Source organism: Bufo gargarizans, chromosome 6 (genome assembly GCF_014858855.1).
Source record: "Bufo gargarizans isolate SCDJY-AF-19 chromosome 6, ASM1485885v1, whole genome shotgun sequence".
Lineage (NCBI taxonomy): Eukaryota > Metazoa > Chordata > Amphibia > Anura > Bufonidae > Bufo > Bufo gargarizans.
The window spans coordinates 285,588,120-285,608,489 of NC_058085.1; the positions used below are offsets into that span (position 1 = coordinate 285,588,120).

General features: G+C 42.8%; 1 protein-coding gene across 2 annotated transcripts in view; it reads left to right on the forward strand.

The window, feature by feature from the left end:
* SLCO4A1 (solute carrier organic anion transporter family member 4A1) overlaps positions 1-20,370 on the forward strand; it is a 137,245-nt gene that overhangs the window by 100,196 nt on the left and 16,679 nt on the right. For both annotated transcript variants that reach the window (XM_044298292.1, XM_044298291.1), the window contains exons 6-8: positions 2,572-2,726; positions 11,253-11,448; positions 19,414-19,579. In XM_044298292.1, the coding sequence (XP_044154227.1) occupies positions 2,572-2,726; positions 11,253-11,448; positions 19,414-19,579 (517 nt within the window). The remainder of the gene's footprint in view (positions 1-2,571; positions 2,727-11,252; positions 11,449-19,413; positions 19,580-20,370) is intronic.

The window sequence follows — 20,370 nt, forward strand, 5'->3', positions numbered from 1 at the left end:
CCCAATGTATTAAAACAATAGAGGGAGGGAGGGGGGGGTTGGGGGGGCGCGCGCACACTGGCCCCAATGTATTAAAACAATAGAGGGAGGGAGGGGGGGTGCGCACACTGGCCACCAACGAGTTAACAACAGGGAGGGGGGGGCCGCACAATGATATTCAAACTGGGGAGGGGGGGGGTCTGCCCCCTGCTGCCTGGCAGCCCTGATCTCTTACAGGGGGATATGATAGTACAATTAACCCCTTCAGGTGCCGCACCTGATGGGGTTAATTGTACTATCATATCCCCCTGTAAGAGATCGGGTGCTGCCAGGCAGCAGGGGGCAGTCTTGTACACAGTTTGTAGTGTATTCTAACTAGAAGCGTCCCATCACCATGGGAACGCCTCTGTGTTAGAATATACTGTCGGATCTGAGTTTTCACGAAGTGAAAACTCAGCTCTGAAAAAGCTTTTATGCAGACGGATCTTCGGATCCGTCTGTATGAAACTAAAACCTACGGCCACGGATCACGGACACGGATGCCAATCTTGTGTGCATCCGTGTTCTTTCACGGACCCATTGACTTGAATGGGCCCGTGAACCGTTGGCCGTGAAAAAAATAGGACAGGTCATATTTTTTTCACGGCCAGGAAACACGGCTCACGGATGCGGCTGCCAAACGGTGCATTTTCCGATTTTTCCACGGACCCATTGAAAGTTAATGGGTCCGTGAAAAAAAACGGCACAACGGCCACGGATGCACACAACGGTCGTGTGCATGAGGCCTTAGGCCTCTTGCACATGAACGTGTGCTTCCCGTTGCCGTATTGCGGCCCGCATTTGCGGATCTGCAATACACAGGCCCCGTTCCGTGTGCATTCCGCATTACAGATGCGGACCATTCACTTCAATGGGTCCGCAAATCCGAGGATGCGGAATGGAAGCACGGAACGGAACCCTACAAAAGCACTACGGAGTGCTTCTGTGTGGTTTCGTCCCGTACTTCCATTCCACAAAAAGATAGGACATGTTCTATCTGTTTGCGGAACGGGCAGATCTGCTGCGGCTGCCCCACGGTCGGTGTTCGTGCAGGGTGCACACGTTTGTGTGCAGGAGGCCTTACTTTATATGCAGCGGTAACTATATGCAATTATTATGCATTGACACATGTACTGGCTTGGGGGCTTTTTATCCACACTCCTCTGCTTTTCCCTACTGGGTTTTATGCTTTTTGTATGTTTGAATATTTGTTCAATAAAGAATTATATGGTCATATCCGCGGGTTTGTTTTTGCTTTTGTAGGAGGTTTACAGTTACCGTGCGGTGTATATAATTGCTGGTTTCAGCTATTGTTGGTATATAACTTACTTTTATTCTCCGTTTTCAAGATCCATGTTGGCTGTTAGTGAATGGAAATAAGTGTTTGGGATCATTTATTAAACAGAAATACAACTAAATTAGGCGTATTTCTGCCGCAGATTGTGGTGCAAAGGTCCTTTGTGCTGCAGTCTGTGACTCCTCCCTGCTAACGCCAGGTCTAAGAAAGGGGCGGGTAAGGGGAAGGGTCGGCAGGCTGTTTTAGGCATAGAAAATCATCTAAATGTAAGACAACAAGGAAGCTGTCTTACATTATGAAGTGGCGGTGGATCTGCCGAAGTTAAGGAAAGGCCTGCACCTCCTCATAACTCCGGCGGATCCACTGCCAGTGCATGGCTTTATTAAGACCGGTGTCTAAATCACCATTTTTAATAAATGTGAACCTTTATGTTGACAGGATGAAAACCTGTCTGGATTATAGCCAACTGATTTGATGCACTGGAACAAGTCATTCATTTGTGTCATGCCGGAAAGGAGAGGACTTCTGATTGGAACCAATTGACACAATCGAACGACTTGTTATAAGGCTAGTTACAATATGTTCACACGGTCAGGTTTCCTGATGCAGTTTTGGGAGCCCAAACCAGGCATGGTCGTGTCTGTCCTTTATGCTTTCTCTCCTTTTATGATCCACTCCTGATTTTGGCGTGCAAAACTGCATACTGAATCCTGACCATGTGGCCATAGGTGACGTTCACACAAGAGATTTTACAGCATAATTTTGGTAGACAGCCGTGCTGAAATTCTGCCGAAAAACAACGTCTCTTCTCAGCGTGGCTTTAAGCCACGGCTCCTCGATCCTTAGCACTGCTTCCCACTGAAATGAATAGGAGGCAGAAAGGATGCAGCTGACGGCTGGTTTTCAGCCCGCCAAAATTCCGCTATAAAATCCGTAGTGTGAACATCCCCTTAGACAGGACAAGTTTTCAGCCCTTGAAATGAAACAATGATTACATTCACTGACAGAAAGTAGGCATCCTGATAATGGAAAATAATAGTATGCCAGTATACGGCAGAACACTTTGCTATGCGTTCTAGTTTCCCTGAGGTAGGACCAAAACCTATCAGACATTATGACATATACTCGGGATACAATGGTTACCTCAGGCGCAGTGGAGCTTGATTTAAACTGATCAGACTAGACAAGAACACTGCTTGCTTTGGAGGGAGCACACATGGATCCCCTCTAAATGGACTCTTGTTTTACCCTTATAGGTCAATTCTGCTGCTTCTGAAAAACCCTACGTTTATTTTCCTGTGCTTAGCTGGTGCAACTGAAGCTACTCTCATCACTGGAGTGTCGACATTTGGGCCAAAGTTTTTAGAGTCTCAGTTTAGTTTGAGCGCGTCAGAAGCTGCTACATTTTTTGGTAAGTTGGACCCTTGTCTTGGGATCAAGGGATCATGCCCCTTCAAGGGATCATGCCCCCTGGATTATTATTTATTAGAATTTATTTCACTAAATTTCTTAATGAAATATAAAGCAAGCAATAAACTATGATAAACAATCACTAAATAATTATCACAAAAAATATTGGCAGCTGTTAAGGAGGACCTTTCACCGCTCCTGACATGTCTGTTTTAATAGCTTCATACATTCCCCATGTAATAACAATTCTGGAGCATCTATTCTTATGTCTGTAAGTTGTGCCATTCCTCTATTATTTCTACTAGAAGTTATGAATGAATTTCTAGCAGTCTGCAGTAAGGGTACAGAGGGGTGGTAACCAGTTGAGGGGGGGGGGGGTGTCACTACACAGTCCGAAAATGGCAGCACCCATTGGATAGAGTGAGTCTGTGCAGGGACACGCCCCCCAACTGGTTACCTCCCCTCTGTACCCTTACTGCAGACTGCTAGCAATTCATTCATAACTTCTAGTAGAAATAATAGAGGAATGGCACAACATAGAACTATAAGAATAGATGCTCCAGAATTGTTGTTATTGTGCTATTAAAACCAGCATGTCAGGAGCGGTGACAGATCCTCTTTAAGTAATGTAGTTAACTAAAATAACTAATTCAGGGGGACAGGATCTTCATGTGATCCCACCTATGAACACTATGGCGTGAGAAATCGGAGTTCTAAACCTCCATTGTGCTGCGGTAATTCTTCTTAAGAGAAGTCATCAGACTCTTAACCCATATTCTAAGAGAGGAAACCACATTACAGGCGCCACAGCGGAAACCAGTGGATGGAAATCTCACTACAGGAGCAGAGCTGAGCTGTAAAAGAAGATGCAGAGGATTGTGTATTTTACTTCACTACATTTCACAACACCTGACAATATGTTTAGTGATAATGATTGATGTACATAGCTTATTGCTTGTTTTATATTCTATTAAGAAATGTAGTGAAATAAATAGTCCGCTTTATCAAAACTGGTGTAAATTAGAACTGGGTAAATCAGATTCGACCTGTCAGAGCTCCTTTGCAAACTGAGAGATGGAATCTGGTTGCTATGGGCAACTAAGTCAGTTCTACTTTACACCAGTTTTGATAAATCTCCCTCACAATGTTTAGTCAATGTCAATGTTATTCTAAGCAATGGGGTCAGAACTGTACTAACTCAATCACAATACATGCTGCACGATGCGTTCCTCATTGCAATAAGGTGAGGCACCCATGAGTTCCACTACTATGCTAAATACACTGGGGGTCATTTATCAAGGGACTTGCGACTACTTGTGCCTTCTTTGACTGGCCGTGCAACAGTATTTATCTAGTTTTACGTTGTGCGCGGCGGGGATGGAGCGAGGGCCGGCCCCGGGAAATTTACTCACATTTACTCCTAAAAACAGGCATAAATGTTGCGAGAAACTACTTCAACAATAAGCTGGAGTCGTTTTTGCACGACCAGAAGCACTTCTAAATTCATAAGTTAGCCGAATCATTTGACAGCGTAGGGGAGAAGCTAAGCCTGGTATATAACGCTCGTCTTAGTAAATGACCCCCACTATATTAAAGGGTGTCACCAGGCTACCTTCACACATTGCAGATTATATGCATTTTTGTCTGCACAAATTTCATGCGGAAGAACCGCAGCGTATTGAGTACCAGCAAAGTGACAAATCTCATGTACACTTTGGGTATTTTTCCCATGCAGACATTGACCTGCTGTGCAGATTTAGAAATCCGCAGCATATCAATTGTTTGTGTGGATTGAGTCGCAAGACTTTTCGTCGCAGTATTGTCGCGCAACCTTTTTGGTAATGATAGTCAATGGTGTCACACTGCGACATGCTTCAACTGCAACATGACAGTCACTCAAAAATCCAACTTGGATGGGTTTTTGTGCGACTGTGGTGTTGCAGTGGCAGCATGTAGCAGTGCGACATCATTGACTATCATTACAAAAAATGCTGCATCGTCGTGTAGCCCTAGCTTCAGACTAGGCGTACTTGTATTAGTCTGACCTCTAGTGGTTCTTTTTCAGTATGGCAGGTTCATATTAAGACTTGTCTTATTGGTTTGCCCCTGAACAAAATTGTGCAAATGAGCTGAATAAAGTGCAGTAGAAATAAGACTGTTTATGCGTCTAATTCAGGCGCAAATGAAGACGCATCTAAGTAACATAGTATATAAGGCCGAAAAAAGACATTTGTCCATCCAGTTCGCCCTGTTATCCTGCAAGTTGATCCAGAGGAAGGCAAAAAAAAAAAACTGTGAGGTAGAAGCCAATTTTCCCCACTTTAAGGGAAACAAATTCCTTCCCGACTCCGATCAGGTAATCAGAATAACTCCCTGGATCAACAACTCATCTCTAGTAGCTATATCCTGTAATATTATTACACTCCAGAAATACATCCAGGCCCCTCTTGAATTCCTTTATTGTACTCACCATCACCACCTCCTCAGGCAGAGAGTTCCATAGTCTCACTGCTCTTACCGTAAGGAATCCTCTTCTATGTTTGTGTACAAACCTTCTTTCCTCCAGACGCAGAGGATGTCCCCTCGTCACAGTCACAGTCCTGGGGATAAATAGATGGTGGGAGAGATCTCTGTACTGACCCCTGATATATTTATACATAGTTATTGGATCTCCCCTCAGTCATCTTTTTTCTAAAGTGAATTACCCTAATGTTGATAATCTTTCAAGGTACTATAGTCCCCCCCCCCCCCCCATTCCAGTTATTACTTTAGTTGCCCTCCTCTGTACCATCTCCAGCTCTGCTATGTCTGCCTTGTTCACAGGAGCCCAGAACTGTACACAATACTCCATGTATTGTCTGAATAGTGATTTGTAAAGTGGTAGGACTATGTTCTCATCACAGGCATCTATGCCCCTTTTGATGCAACCCATTATCCTATTGGCCTTGGCAGCAGCTGCCTGACACTGTTTTTTACAGCTTAGTTTGCTGTTCACTAAAATTCCTAGGTCCTTTTCCATGTCAGTGTTACCGAGTGTTTTACCATTTAGTATGTACGGGTGACTTGCATTTTTCTTTACCATGTGCATAACCTTACATTTGTCAGTGTTAAACCTCATATCACCACTTATCTGCCCAAGCCTCCAATCTGTCCAGATCCGTCTGTAGCAGTATACTGTCCTCTTCCATGTCAATTACTTTACACAGTTTAGTGTCATCTGCAAAAATGTATATTTTACTGTACAAGCCTTCTACAAGATCATTAATAAATATATTGAAGAGAATAGGGCCCAATACTGACCCCTGAGGTACCCCACTAGTGACAGTGACCCAATCTGAATGTGTACCATTAATAACCACCCTCTGTTTTCTATCATTGAGCCAGTTACTTACCAACGTACAGACGTTTTCTCCCAGTCCGAGCATTCTCATTTTATATACTAACCTTTTATGTGGTACAGTGTCAAATGCTTTGTAGAAGTCCAGATATACAACATCCATTGATTTGCCGCTGTCAAGTCTAGAACTTACCTCCTCATAGAAACTGATTAAATTAGTTTGACTATGACCGATCCCTCATAAAGCCATGCTGATATGGCGTTATTTGCAAATTTTCATTGAGGTACAACAAGATAGCATCCCTTAGAAAACTTTCAAACAGTTTACCCACGACAGATATTAAACTTACCAGCCTATAGTTTTCGGGCTCTGTTTTTGGACCCTTTTTGAATATTGTCACCACATTTGCTATGCGCCAATCCTGTGGAACACTCCCTGTCAGTATAGAGTCCTTACATATCAGAGATAAGGGTCTGGCTATGACATTACTTAATTCCCTTAGGATACGGGGGTGTATCCCATCTGGTGCTGGCGATTTGTCTATTTTAATCTTTTTAAGACACCGCTGTACTTCTTCCTGGGTCAGACAGGGCACTTTTAATGGGGAATTAACTTTTACATTCTGCATTTCATCTGACAGTTTATTTTCTTCAGTGAATACAGTGGAGAAAAAAATATTTAATAGCTTTGCTTTCTCCTCATCGCTCCCTGCAACTCCTCCCTCATCACTCTGTAATGGGCCGACACCTTCAGATTTATACTTTTTACCATTTATATAATTGAAAAACATTTTAGGGTTAGTTTTGCTCTCTGGAAATTAATCTCTCGGTCTCTAGTTTGGGTGCTTTTATTTGTTTTTTACATATTCTATTTTTTTCCTTATAGTTTCTCAGTGCTTCCTCGCTACCCTCCTGTTTTAGTGATTTAAATGCTTTCTTTTTGTAATTTCTTTCTTTCTTTACAGTTCTATTTATCCACATCCCATTTTATGGCTGTATTTTTATTTTTGAGGACTTTGTCCCAGTTAGTTAGGCCTATGGGCCTTTCTTAGTCCTCTTTCACACAGGCGTCATATTTTTGCCTTGGATAAGAGGCGGGTGCGTTGCGGGAAAATGCACAATTTTTCTGCGCGAGTGCAAAACATTGTAATACGTTTTGCACTCGCGTGAGAAAAATCGTGCATATTTGGTACCCAAACCCGAACTTCTTCACAGAAGTTCGGGCTTGGGATTGATGTTCTGAGGATTGTATTATTTTCCCTTATAACATGGTTATAAGGGAAAATAATAGCATTCTGAATACAGAATGCATAGTATAATAGTGCTGGAGGGGTTAAAAAAAATAATAAAAAAAGTTAACTCACCTTCTCCTCTTGATCGCGTAGTTCCCGGTCTCTTTACTTCTTGAATGATGAGCTGTGGGCTAAATGACCTTTGGTGACGTCAGATCACATGCTCCAATCACATGGTCCATCACCGTGGTGATGGAGCATATGATCTGACGTCACCACAAGTCCTTTAGCCCACAGCTCATCATTCAAGAAGTAAAGACACCGGGAACTACGCGATCAAGAGGAGAAGGTGAGTTAACTTTTTTTTTTTTTTTTTTTTTTTTTTTAACCCCTCCAGCACTATTATACTATGCATTCTGTATTCAGAATGCTATTATTTTCCCTTTTAACCATGTTATAAGGGAAAATAATACATTGAATAGACTGTCACCTAGCAACCATGCGTAAAAATCGCATCGCATCCGCACTTGCTTGCGGATGCTATGCGATTTTCACGCACCCCATTCACCTCTATGGGGCCTGCGTCGCGTGAAAATCACACAATATAGAGCATGCTGTGATTTTCACTCAACGCACAAGTGATGCGTGTAAATCACCGCTCATGTGCACAGCCCCATAGAAATGAATGGGTCAGGATTCAGTGCGGGTGCAATGCGTTCAACTCACGCATCGCACCCGCGCGGAATACTCGCCCGTGTGAAAGGGGCCTCTCTTAGTTGGCTAAATTTTACTTTTTTGAAGTTTGGTATTTTTGTTCCTCCCTGAAGAAACACTCTTTTGAATGATAATTGGAAAGTTATTACGTTATAGTCACTATTTTCCAGGTGTCCCCCAACCTGCATATCTGTTCTTCTGTCAGGTCTATTGGTTAATACTAAGTCCAGTATAGCTGTCCCTCTAGTCGGGTCCTGAACCAGTTGGGAAAGGTAATTGTCTTTGGTTATGATAATTGGAAGGTAATTACTTCCCAGGTGTCCCCCGACCTGCACATCTGTTGTTCTGTCATGTCATTTGGTTAATACTTAGTCCAGTATGGCTGTCCCTCTAGTTGGGTGCTGAACCAGTTGGGAAAGGTAATTGTCTTTGGTTATTGCCAACAACCTGTTTCCTTTATGAGATATACAAGTTTCAGTTTCCCAGTCTATATCTGGGTAGTTGAAGTCCCCCATAATAACCACCTCATTATGATTTGCTGCCTCATCTATCTCGTTTAGTAGCAGATTTTCTGTGGACTCTGGTATATTAGGTGGTTTATAATAAACTCCTATTAGTAATTTATTATTGTTTTTGCCTCCATGTCTACCCACAGTGACGCCACATGTTCATGTCACACACTTATATCTTCCCGGAGTGTGGGCTTTAGACAGGACCTTACATAAAGGCAGACCCCTCCCCCTCTCTGGTTTTGGCGATCCTCTCTAAATAGACTGTAACCCTGTACATTAACCGCCCAGTCATAGCTATCATCCAGCCATGTCTCAGTTATTCCCACTATGTCATAGTTCTCCTCACACATCACTAATTCCAGTTCCCCAGTTTTATTAGTCAGGCTTCTGACATTAGTGTACATACATTTAAGAGGTTTATGTATATTTTGTACCCTACACTTTTCCTTCTGAACTGTTCTAGTCCCTCCTTCCATTTCTCCCCCAATCCCATTACCTTGCCCCCGGTCTCTATCTGCACTATCTTCCCATCCTGTAATGTAATTACCCTCCCCCACAGTCCCTAGTTTAAACGCTCCTCCAACCTTCTAGCCATCTTCTCCCCCAACACAGTTGCCCCTTCCCCATTGAGGTTCAGCCCATCCCTACGATGGAGCCTGTAGCCAACAGAGAAGTCGGCCCAGTTCTCGAGGATCCCAAACCCCTCCTTCCTACACCAGTTCTTGAGGCACTTGTTAACCTCCCTAATCTCCCGCTGCGTTTCTTATGTGGCTCGTGGTACCGGTAGTATTTCGGAAAATACTACCTTTTGAGGTCCTTGCCCTAAGCTTTTGACCTAAATCCCTAAAATCATCTACCTCTAACTTTGTCATTGGTTCTGATAAGGACCATGACCGCTGGATCTTCTCCAGCCCCTCCCAGTAATCTGTCAACCCGATTCGCGATGTGTTGAACTTGAGCGCCAGGAAGACAACACACCAACGATCCCGGTCTTTGTGACAGATCCCCCTATCTGTACCCCTAATAATAGAGTCTCCCACTACCAGAACCTAACTGGCCTGCCCTGCTCTCCTGGTCCCCTGCTTACTGGAGCTCACATTCCCCTGACTGGCAGAGGAAGTGTCCGGCTGCAGCAGTGCTCTCCCTGAACTGACATCCCCTTCATCTGCCAACCGTGCAAAATTGTTGGGGTGTGTCAGATCAGGGCTAGCCTCCCTGGCACTCTTCCCTGCTTTCTAACTGTTACCCAGCTAGCTGCCTCACTTTCCTGAGCCTCCTCGCTACCACTCTCCCCCACATCTACCCCATAGAGTGCTTGCTCAGTGAGCAGCAAACTCTTTTCCAAATTGTCAACGCTTCCGAGTGTTGAAATTCGCCCCGTTTAGATACTTGATGTGCGTTTCCAAAAGGGCACTTTGCTCACATTTTGAACAAATATATGTACCCTCAAACGGCTATTCCAGGACTGCATACATTAGACAAGATTTGCACTGTACTGCGCTGTCAATAATGGAACACATACTAAGTGGGCATTACGCAAGAAAAGAGAAAATTACAATATAGTGCAGTGATAAGAATCTAACTTACTGTAGTCCCCTCCTAAAGTCCCTGAATTTGAAGTCCCGTAATCTAAAGTCACACACTTAATGCAAGCACACACTGGAACTCAAAAACGCAAATGCACACAAACTCGCGTTATTTGCCTGATTGTATAAATGCAGCTCTCAAACCAGCCTGCTTTTTTTCCTCTGAATTCAAAGGACTGAGCTGCCCTCAAGGCTGGCTATTTAACTTCTCCTAATTAGACAGCCTCACCCTAATTACTCACCTGGTCAACACCCTGGAGAAGGAAGAGAAAAAAAAATGTACTCACAGTATACTCTCAGCTGCTATCCAGTAAACCTGGCAGCAAAAGCAAGTCACAGTGTACAATAAAGTCAAGCACAGCCACTTAGCAAGGCACACAAATAATTTAGCTCTCACAGATGCTCCCTCAGATAATCTAGTCACACACTTAATACAAACACACTTGAGCTCAAACACGCGAACGCTCACAAACTCACGTTGTTTGCCTGCTTGTATAAATGCAGCTCTCAAACCACCCTGCTTTTTTTCCTCTGGATTCAAATACATAAATACTTCAGAAATAAAGCACAAAACAACTTTAAAATTAGTCTCAAAATAAGACTTAGACAAACAAGGTGCAAATGCCTTCTAAACAGGCGCAAAATCAGTTGATAAATGAGATTTAAAAATAAGACATTCTGAAAACAGACAGACATTATAGTAAATGTGCCCCATTGAGGTGAAAGGCAGAGTGAGGTCAAGTATCCTAACCCTGTGCACGGCAACATGGAAGGAACTGTTTGTTCTTTATTTTGTGACTAAGTAGCTCAGCGTACAGCACATCCTTTACAGGATCCTCCACCTCCCCAAATCACACACTTAAGGCAAGAAAATTACCTCGCCAGCAGAAATCATCTAGAAAGGAAGACAAACCAAATCATAGAAAATGAAATATGCTACTTTCAGTCCTGTAAAAGGAACACTCCAGTTATGCTAACTGTGTTATGCTAAGTACAGGTGCGTGAAGGGCGGGGCATGATACCTGGATTCAAAAATCAATAGAGAGATACTCCCTGTTCATGCTCCACCCTCCAAGCCCTTCATCTGTCTACCGTATCTCTCTCTGGTCTTAAATTGAGTCTTCCTTTTTCTTCTCTTTTGTACAGGGTTTCTAGTGGTCCCTGCCGGGGGCGGAGGAACCTTCCTTGGCGGGTTTATAGTCAATAAATTGAAGCTTCACTGTTCAGGAGTTATCCGATTTTGTATCCTATGTACTATTCTAAGTTTGATGTCAATTTTCATATTCCTGCTCAGCTGCCCCAATATGCCTATGGCTGGCGTGACTGCACCCTACGCTGAAAGGTATGGGCATTACTATTATCCAGGAAGGGGTGGTTTTATACAAAATAGGGCTCTGGGCAGCAAATCAAGTAGAGCCAGGCACTAACCATTTGGACACTTATTGCCATACAGTGCTACATAATACTGCCTATTGCCATACAGTGCTACATAATACTGCCACTGAGCACTCAAGTAATACTGCCATAAAAAAAGACTAAATAATACAGTACATCCATACAATATTCAAACAATACCACCATATGGAGCTTACCATACATAACACTTGCATATATTTCCTACACAATAATATCATTCACTGTCCACATATTACTACCCTACAAAGTCAAAATAGTGAAAAGGTTAAAGGTTCTCTGGTCTTTTTTTATTTAATTTTTATATATTTTTTATATTATTTTTGGAAATCTTGCAGTCTTATCACCTGAGGATGAAGATTGTTTCCTCAGTACTTACCCATCTGTCCCACCACCAATGCTTCTGTCTCTGCTGCTCTGAGACTGGCTGAGGACTTTTCCACTCAGATCCCAATTGGATATGTTCCCAAGTCTTTCTGTTCAGCTCCAGTCGGGACTTAAGTGGATGAGCCCTCAGCCAGTCTGAGAGCAGCAGATACAGCAGCATTCATCTGATGGGTAAGTTCTGAGGAAATGATATTTCGTCCACATGTGAGAATATTCTAGGACAGGCATTCTCAACCTGTGGCCCTCCAGCTGTTGCAAAACTCCAAGTACCATCATTCCCTGACAGCCTACAGCTATCATCCTACAGAAGGGCATCGTGGGAGTTGTAGTTTTACAACAGCTGGAGGGCTGCAGGGTGAGCATCTCTGTTCTAGGATATTCTTAAAAGACCAGAGAACTGCTTTAATAGTAAAGCCCCTGGACAGTCAAAGGATTATCAGTAAGGCCTTTGGTGGTCCAGGGAAGGCAAGCTTGTATGCTCAGGTCTCACACATTGCTTTTCAGGGTCCAGTCCCTTGAAGGATACAAATGCCCAAAAAGGATACTATCTGGGTATAGGTGTATTAAACAATACTCACAAAGCAGCAGCCTAAATAGGCCAACTACCCAACGTGACCCAGATATATTAAGCTATATTAAAATATAACTTTTATTGACATAATATAAAAAATCTAAAAGGTGAACTAACCAAAGAGATAATAAAAATAGCTAATGGCTGTGTCCCTAACTCGCTCTTCTTACATATATGAGTAGTTTAATGGTTGCAGGGATGTGCACACTCCCTGCACTACCACTTAAGTGATAACTAACAACTCAACTTAGGGCCAGTTAATTCACAGGCTCACTAACAAGGTGGATCACCCTAGTATAATTATTGCTGCTGCATAATGCTTGAACAAGGACAACAGTCAAGAGATTCCTAAATCCTAAAACTGCCCCCCCGACAGCTTAAGATTGACAGATCAGCTTAAGATTGACAGATCAGTTGTCAAACGACCTAGAAGTACATCATATGGATGAAAATGACTTTCATATATTATCCAGTGCGGCTCAGTGCTGCGTGCTTACCTAACACCACTCCACCAATGGCAACGTGGAGGGGAATTCCTAGCTTACTGACGTCCTGCGCAAACACACAATGCGCCAGGACTCAGAGTCGTGAACTGCCGTGCTTACCTAAAGAGGATGTGCAATGACTTAGAGACTTAGTGCGCATGTCCTGCGCAAGATCTCAATGCGCGCAGACTTAGATACAGTAAACCCAGGGGGAGTATAGATGGTTTACTGATGCTTGCTCTAAATACTAGATCTACTAAGAATAATAAATATGATGACTGCAATAACACTTAGGCATCATTTCCAAAATATATAATGCTAATTACTCCTAGGTGAAGTACATTCGTTTTTAAAAAACTTTCCAAATAATAATGCAAATGTAATAATGATAATAGATATACAGGCAATGTGCCATTAATAGCAGTGTCCCTACTGCTCACCTACATTCAATATGACATATACTGTGTAATACAAAATCATAATTGTCAGCAAACATTACAAAAAAGAGGAAAATGTGAAGCCTTCATTAAGGCCTCTAGGCTCAAACTGTCCAGCCTAAAGATACACCTAGTTTCTTCTTGCAACAGGATTTTATCCAAATTGCCTTTTCTTACACCTAGTTATTTTTTTACAGATGCCCCAAAACCTTAAACACTTGGGGTCACCCCCATGAAATTGTCTCACATTTCTGGAAATTGTAGCGTCACCTTTTGTGTTGACACTGCTGATGTGTTGACTAATTCGACGACTAAATTCTTGGACTGTCTTTCCTACGTAAATTTTCTGACAAGGATATTGATGAGCATAAATAATACCAGTAGCCTGGCAATTGATAAATTCTCTTATTTCATATCTTTTGCTATCAACTGGATTAATTCAATATTTTAGTTTTTGGCGCTAAGGGCAAAAAATGCACCTACCACATGGGTACCTACCAACCACTTTGGATTTGCGCCAGGAGGTATCCGGTGACTCTGGGGTAAAAAAACTGTGGACAAGAATGTCCCTTAAGTTTTTCCCTCTGCGATGTGTGATGCTGGGACTCACAGTGATTACATCTCTTAAGTCATTGTCAGTCTGAAGAATATTCCAGTGTTTCTTGAGAATTTGGTACACCTTGTGATGCTGAGCATCAAAGGTGCCAATGCATCTAATTGTTTTAGGTGCAGGGATGTCAGATTTCTGCCGCAATAAGTCTGATTGGTTCTTCATTTTTGCTCGGGCAAAAGCCTTAGGTACTTTCACACTTGCGGTTTGCCTTTCCGGCATAGAGTTCTGTCCTAGGGGCTCTATACCGGAAAATAACTGATCAGTTTTATCCCCATGCATTCTGAATGGAGAGTAAGGCCTCTTTCACACTTGCGTTGTCCGGATCCGGCGTGTACTACACTTGCCGGAATTACACGCCGGATCCGGAAAAACGCAAGTGAGCTGAAAGCATTTGAAGACGGATCCGTCTTCAAAATGCGTTCAGTGTTACTATGGCAGCCAGGACGCTATTAATGTCCTGGTTGCCATAGTAGGAGCGGGGGAGCAGCATACTTACAGTCCGTGCGGCTCCCGGGGCGCTCCAGAATGACTTCAGAGCGCCACATGCACATGGATGACGTGCCATGCGATCACGTCATCCATGCGCGTGGGGCGCCCTGACGTCACTCTGGAGCGCCCGGGGAGCGGCACGGACGGTAAGTATACTGCTCCCCCGCTCCCCACTACACTTTACCATGGCTGCCAGGACTTTAGCGTCCCGGCAGCCATGGTAACCATTCAGAAAAAGCTAAACGTCGGATCCGGCAATGCGCCGAAACGACGTTTAGCTTAAGGCCGGATCCGGATCAATGCCTTTCAATGGGCATTCATTCCGGATCCGGCCTTGCGGCAAGTGTTCAGGATTTTTGGCCGGAGCAAAAAGCGCAGCATGCTGCGGTATTTTCTCCGGCCCAAAAACGTTCCGGTCCTGAACTGAAGACATCCTGATGCATCCTGAACGGATTTCTCTCCATTCAGAATGCATTAGGATAAAACTGATCAGGATTCTTCCGGCATAGAGCCCCGACGACGGAACCCTGTGCCGGAAGAAAAGAACGCAAGTGTGAAAGAGCCCTTATCCGTTCAGGATGCATCAGGATCTCTTCAGTTCAGTCTTTTTTACTGATCAGGACAGCGATAAAACCGCAGCATGCTACGGTTTTATCTCCGGCCAAAAAAACTGAACACTTGCCTGAATGCCGGATCCGGCATTTTTTTTCATAGGAATGTATTAGTGCCAGATCCGGCATTCAAAAAAACGTAATGCCGGATCCGTCCTTCCGTAGACCGAAAAAAAAGTGAAAAAAATAAATGCTGGATCCGTTTTTCCGGATAACACCGGAAAGAACGTTTCCGGCATTTCTATGCATTTGTAAGACGGTTTAGGATCCTGATCAGTCTTACAAATGCCATCAGTTGGCATACGTTTTGACGGATCCGGCAGGCAGTTCCGTCACCGGAACTGCTTGCCGGATCACTCTGCCACAAGTGTGAAAGTAGCCTTATGCAAAAAAAATTTGGGGTAGCCCCTTTCACTAAATCTCTGAAATAAGTTATTACTCTCTGAGGAAAGTATGCTCATCAGAGCAATTCCTATGGGCTCTGATGTATTGCCCGGTAGGAATACCTCTTTTTAATGATAGAGGATGATGACTTGCCCAATGCAAAAGATTGTTAGTGGAAGTGGGTTTACAATTTATATCCGTAAGGATACGGCCACTGGAGAAACTCACACCATTTTGGGAAGCTATTAATGATTTATACGATATGGTCAGTGGCAGTTCTTCCAGGTGGACACCAGAGGGCGCTTTGCTTTCTATGTTTCCTAGTTCTACTTTGAAAAAAGGTCTCCTAAGATTCTTTGTACAGGCCGCCCGCCTGGTCATACCTAGGTTTTGGAAATCCACATTCGCCCCTCTCCTTAGGGACTGGCTCATCACCTTTGAGAAAATCTACAGGATGGAGGAGCTCTGGGCGGAGGACATGGGCAACTCCACTAAGTTCTTAAAAATCTGGACTCCCTGAATCCTGTTTAAGGGTTCTAATGAGTATCTCAACTGGTTAAGTAGGGATGTCGCCAGCCCCTAGGGAGATCACACCCCCCTTACGGATTTTCATCTTCTCAGGCATCCCTGATAGCCCCATCTGAGCTAAGGAGTATTTTAATTAAGGTTTGGGCAACCTGGGATTTATTCCACTTGTTTAATATACCACTATTTTTCTTGTCAGGAAACCCCCTCCCCTTTCCCTCTTTTCCCTACGTGTCCTTGTCCTTGTCTTAGTCATTTATCCCTGTGGTGTGTAGTATATGTTAGAGCTTTTTGTCTCTCTATACTTGTAACTGTGATTTTGATATGTCTTTTCAATGGAAGATGTGATCACGGGATATACTTCTATTTCCATTTTTCTATATCATATTTACTTATGCTATTCGTGACCATTTGATTGTATACATTTATATGTACACAGCCTCGACTTAGAATCGGGCTATTTCTCGATGTATTGTTCTTCCATTGGCTCTTTCTAATAAAAGAATTTGAACAACATAAGGATTGGGAATGCTACCTTCCCCATCTCCTGTTTGCATACCGGGAGGTTCCCCAAGAAGCTACAGGGTTCTCACCCTTTGAGCTATTATACGGAAGGAAAGTTAGGGGGCCCTTAGACTTGCTACAGGAGCATTAGGAGGGAGCCTTGATAGAGGAAGGGATTCCTGTGGTGGCCTATGTTATGAAGTTTAGGGACAAGCTGCAGAGGTTGACCGCCCTGGTCCAGGACAATCTCAAAGCCTCACAAACAAGGCAGAAGAAGTGGTATGACCGGTCAGCAAGGGAGCGCACCTTCGAAGTAGAGCAAAAGGTACTAGTACTTAAACCGGTTAAGCAGAAATGGCTCCAGACAGCCCTAGCAGGAGCCTGGCCAAAATGTCATTGTCCTGAGCTCTTTCAAAATGCATCTTATGGAAATAAAATTGATTCAAAGATCAAAAAGAATGCGGTTTGATCCATTCTTGTTCCAAGCACAGCAGGTCTATGGTGAGGTAGGTTCCAATTCACACTAGATCCAAAGTTCTATAAAGAAGGGCTGCGCAGCTTGTATATCTTCCAATGGGAAACAGTTTAGTCAGACTCAGAAGCAAAGAGTATCTGTCACTTGTATTTAATCACTGGGCTTGCACTCCAACTCCAATCTCATTCACTTTATTTCCTAGATGTTATTCGGAAAGAGCTTGACATAGTGAAGTACTGCAAGTATTTTTTTTGTCACACATTTATTTTTTTACTCACAAGATTAAAATGAATCAGCACACATAAAATCATATTTCCTCGGTTTTTCACCATGTCGTCACACTTGTATAAAGTGCTTCAATATCCAAGCTAGCCAGTTTGGTACTTGCTGTGACCTGGACCTCCTTGAGTTTGGTGACCGCATCCTTAGTATATTTAATGTAGGAGGGAAGACTAGGAACAAATAGAGAAATAAACTCATCAACATATTAGCTGATGTTTTCAGTGAGGCTGTTATTTGCTGAAACGATAGGTGAGTATCTTTCAGATATATATTGTAAGCCCACTTCCGCTAACAATCTTTTGCATTGGGCTAGTCATCATCCTCTATCATTAAAAAGATGTATTCCTACTGGGCAATACGTTAGAACCTGTAGGAATTGCTCTGATGAGCATGGATTCCTCATAGAGAGTAATAACTTATTTCAGAGATTTAGTGAAAGGGGCTACCCAAAAAAACCTTGCATTAGGCTTTTGCCCGAGCAAAAATGACTTATTGCAGCAGAAATATGACATCCCTGCACCTAAAACAATTAGACGCATCACAAGGTGTACAAAATTTGCAAGAAACATTAGCATATTCTTGAGACTGACTTAAGAGATGTAATCACTGTGAGTCCCAGCATCACACATCGCAGAGGGAAAAACTTAAGGGAGAGTCACCGGGTACCACTTGCCTCAAATCCACTTCATTAATCCAGTTGATAGCAAAAGATATGAAATAACAGAATTTATCAATTGCCAGACTACTGGTATTATTTATGATCTTCAATGTCCTTGTCAGAAAATTTACATAGGAAAGACAGTCCAAGAATTTAGATGTTGAATTAGTCAACACATCCGCAGTGTCAACACAAAAGGTGACGCTACAATTATGATTTTGTATTACACAGTATATGTCATCTTGAATGTAGGTGAGCAGTAGGGACACTGCTACTAATGGCACATTGCCTGTATGTCTATTGTCATTATTACATTTGCATTATTATTTTGAAAGGTTTTTTAAAAACTGTAATGTACTTCACCTAGGAGTAATTAGCATTATATATTTCTGAAATGACGCCTAAGTGTTATTGCAGTCATCATATTTATTATCTTAGTAGATCTAGTATTTAGAGCAAGCATCAGTGAACCATCTATACTCCTCTGGTTTACTGTATTTAAGTCTGCACACATTGAGATCTCGCGCAGGACATGCGCACTAGCGGCTTCGTTCCAGGAAAGTCTCTAAGTCATTGCACATCCTCTTTAGGTAAGCTTGGGAATTCCCCTCCACATTGCCATTGGTGGAGTGGTGTTAGGTAAGCGCGCAGCACTGAGCTGCATTGGATAATATATGAAAGTCATTTTCATCCATATGACGTACTTCTAGGTCGTTTGACAACTGAACTGTCAATCTTGCGCTTGAGTCTATTTATATCACACTAGCAGAGTCCCCCTTCAAGTCTGCCTCAAACCCCTGAAGAAGCCAGGTTAGCTGCCGAAACATGTCGGGGGGGGGGGGGGGCAGTTTTAGGAATCTCTTGACTGTTGTATTGCAGCAGCAATAATTATACTAGGGTGGTCCATCTTCTTAGTGAGCTAGTGAATTAACTGGCCATAAGTTGAATTGTTAGTTATCACCTTTTAATATTATGTCAATAAAAGTTATATTTATCATAGCCTAATATATCTGGGTCAAGTTGGGTAGTTGGCCTATTTAGGCTGTTTTGTAAATATAGTCCCTTGAAGGCCCCCAAAGAATTGAGAGCTCCGGGAAATTGTCTAGTTTTCCATGGCCTGAACCTAGCCATTAAGTTATAAGTCCTTGAAACGGGAAACTGGTGACAACCCACAGGGTTTGTTGTCAGAAGTCTAGCTTCGATCTCTTGTAGCTTTAACGAAAACATGTGCTTGGCCCCCAAATATCACTTCTATCTTATGATGCGGCAGAGGGCTGTCTGATTTTTAGATACTACAGTAAACTCTTCAAGCCCTATAACAATGTCTCCAGTTGCCACCAAGTTTTTCAAGCCTCCTGAAATCTTGCTCAGTGGATGGTAATATCACTTGGTTTTCCTAGCTTGTACTTAGTCATTTCTAATGTGTTGGGTTTGGAGATACTAGACTTAATGTCCTATGTCCTTTTTCTCCAGTGTCCTCTGGGAAAATAGGCTCAACTTGTCTGCTGCATGTAATGCCGACTGTGGCTGTGTGGAGGATCATTATAGTCCTGTCTGTGGAACAGATGGAATCATGTACTACTCTGCCTGCTATGCAGGGTGCTCAGGAACATACATGGAACAGGACAATGGTAGAAAGGTATTGTCAGTTCTATATATGGATAATTACTCATAGATGTCTAGTAATCACGACTAATAGAGTCATGGGGTCTTATTAAAATGTTTTTAGAGATGTCAGTTGAAGACATTTGGCCAATTGTTTAACATCTAAGTTTAAAGGCTTCATAGCCTTCGGGGCAATTTTTTTAATGACTGCATTTTCTTGTTTTGGCCCGTTTTTGAGATACAGGGGTCTAAAATCAGTCTGCAGAGTATCACTTTTCAGTCCCGTCAGCTGATAGCTCATGTGAAACCTTGTCTCCGATCTCCTGACCTCATAAACAGTCATATAAGCCATATTCTTAACAGTTTGATAAGAGTTTAACTATAATGAGTGTATACGAGGTCGGGTGATCAGACATTAGGCTTCACATGAGCCATCAGCTTACAGGACTGAGAAGTGATACTCTGCAAACAGACTGATCTTTAACCCGTGCAACTCAAAAATGGCTGAAATTGTTTAATAATGACCAACTGAAAAAAAAACATTTGCAGCTCAAAATGAGTAAAAAAATATCATATAGATACTCATATTTAAAGTGGTCTTACCCATGATATGCATTGATAGAATATTGATGCCCGACATATATATGGTGGTCTTCCAACTGCTGGGGTCTACATCGATACCTAGAATGAGGGACCATGGATCTTTCAGCTGTTTTTCTGTACAGTGACTTCCATGATGAATGTTGGGCAATGCTATACAGCACCCTTCAGATAACTGAAGCCCTTTTGTGATTCCAACGTAGTAGTAGGTCCAGCAGTGAAGTT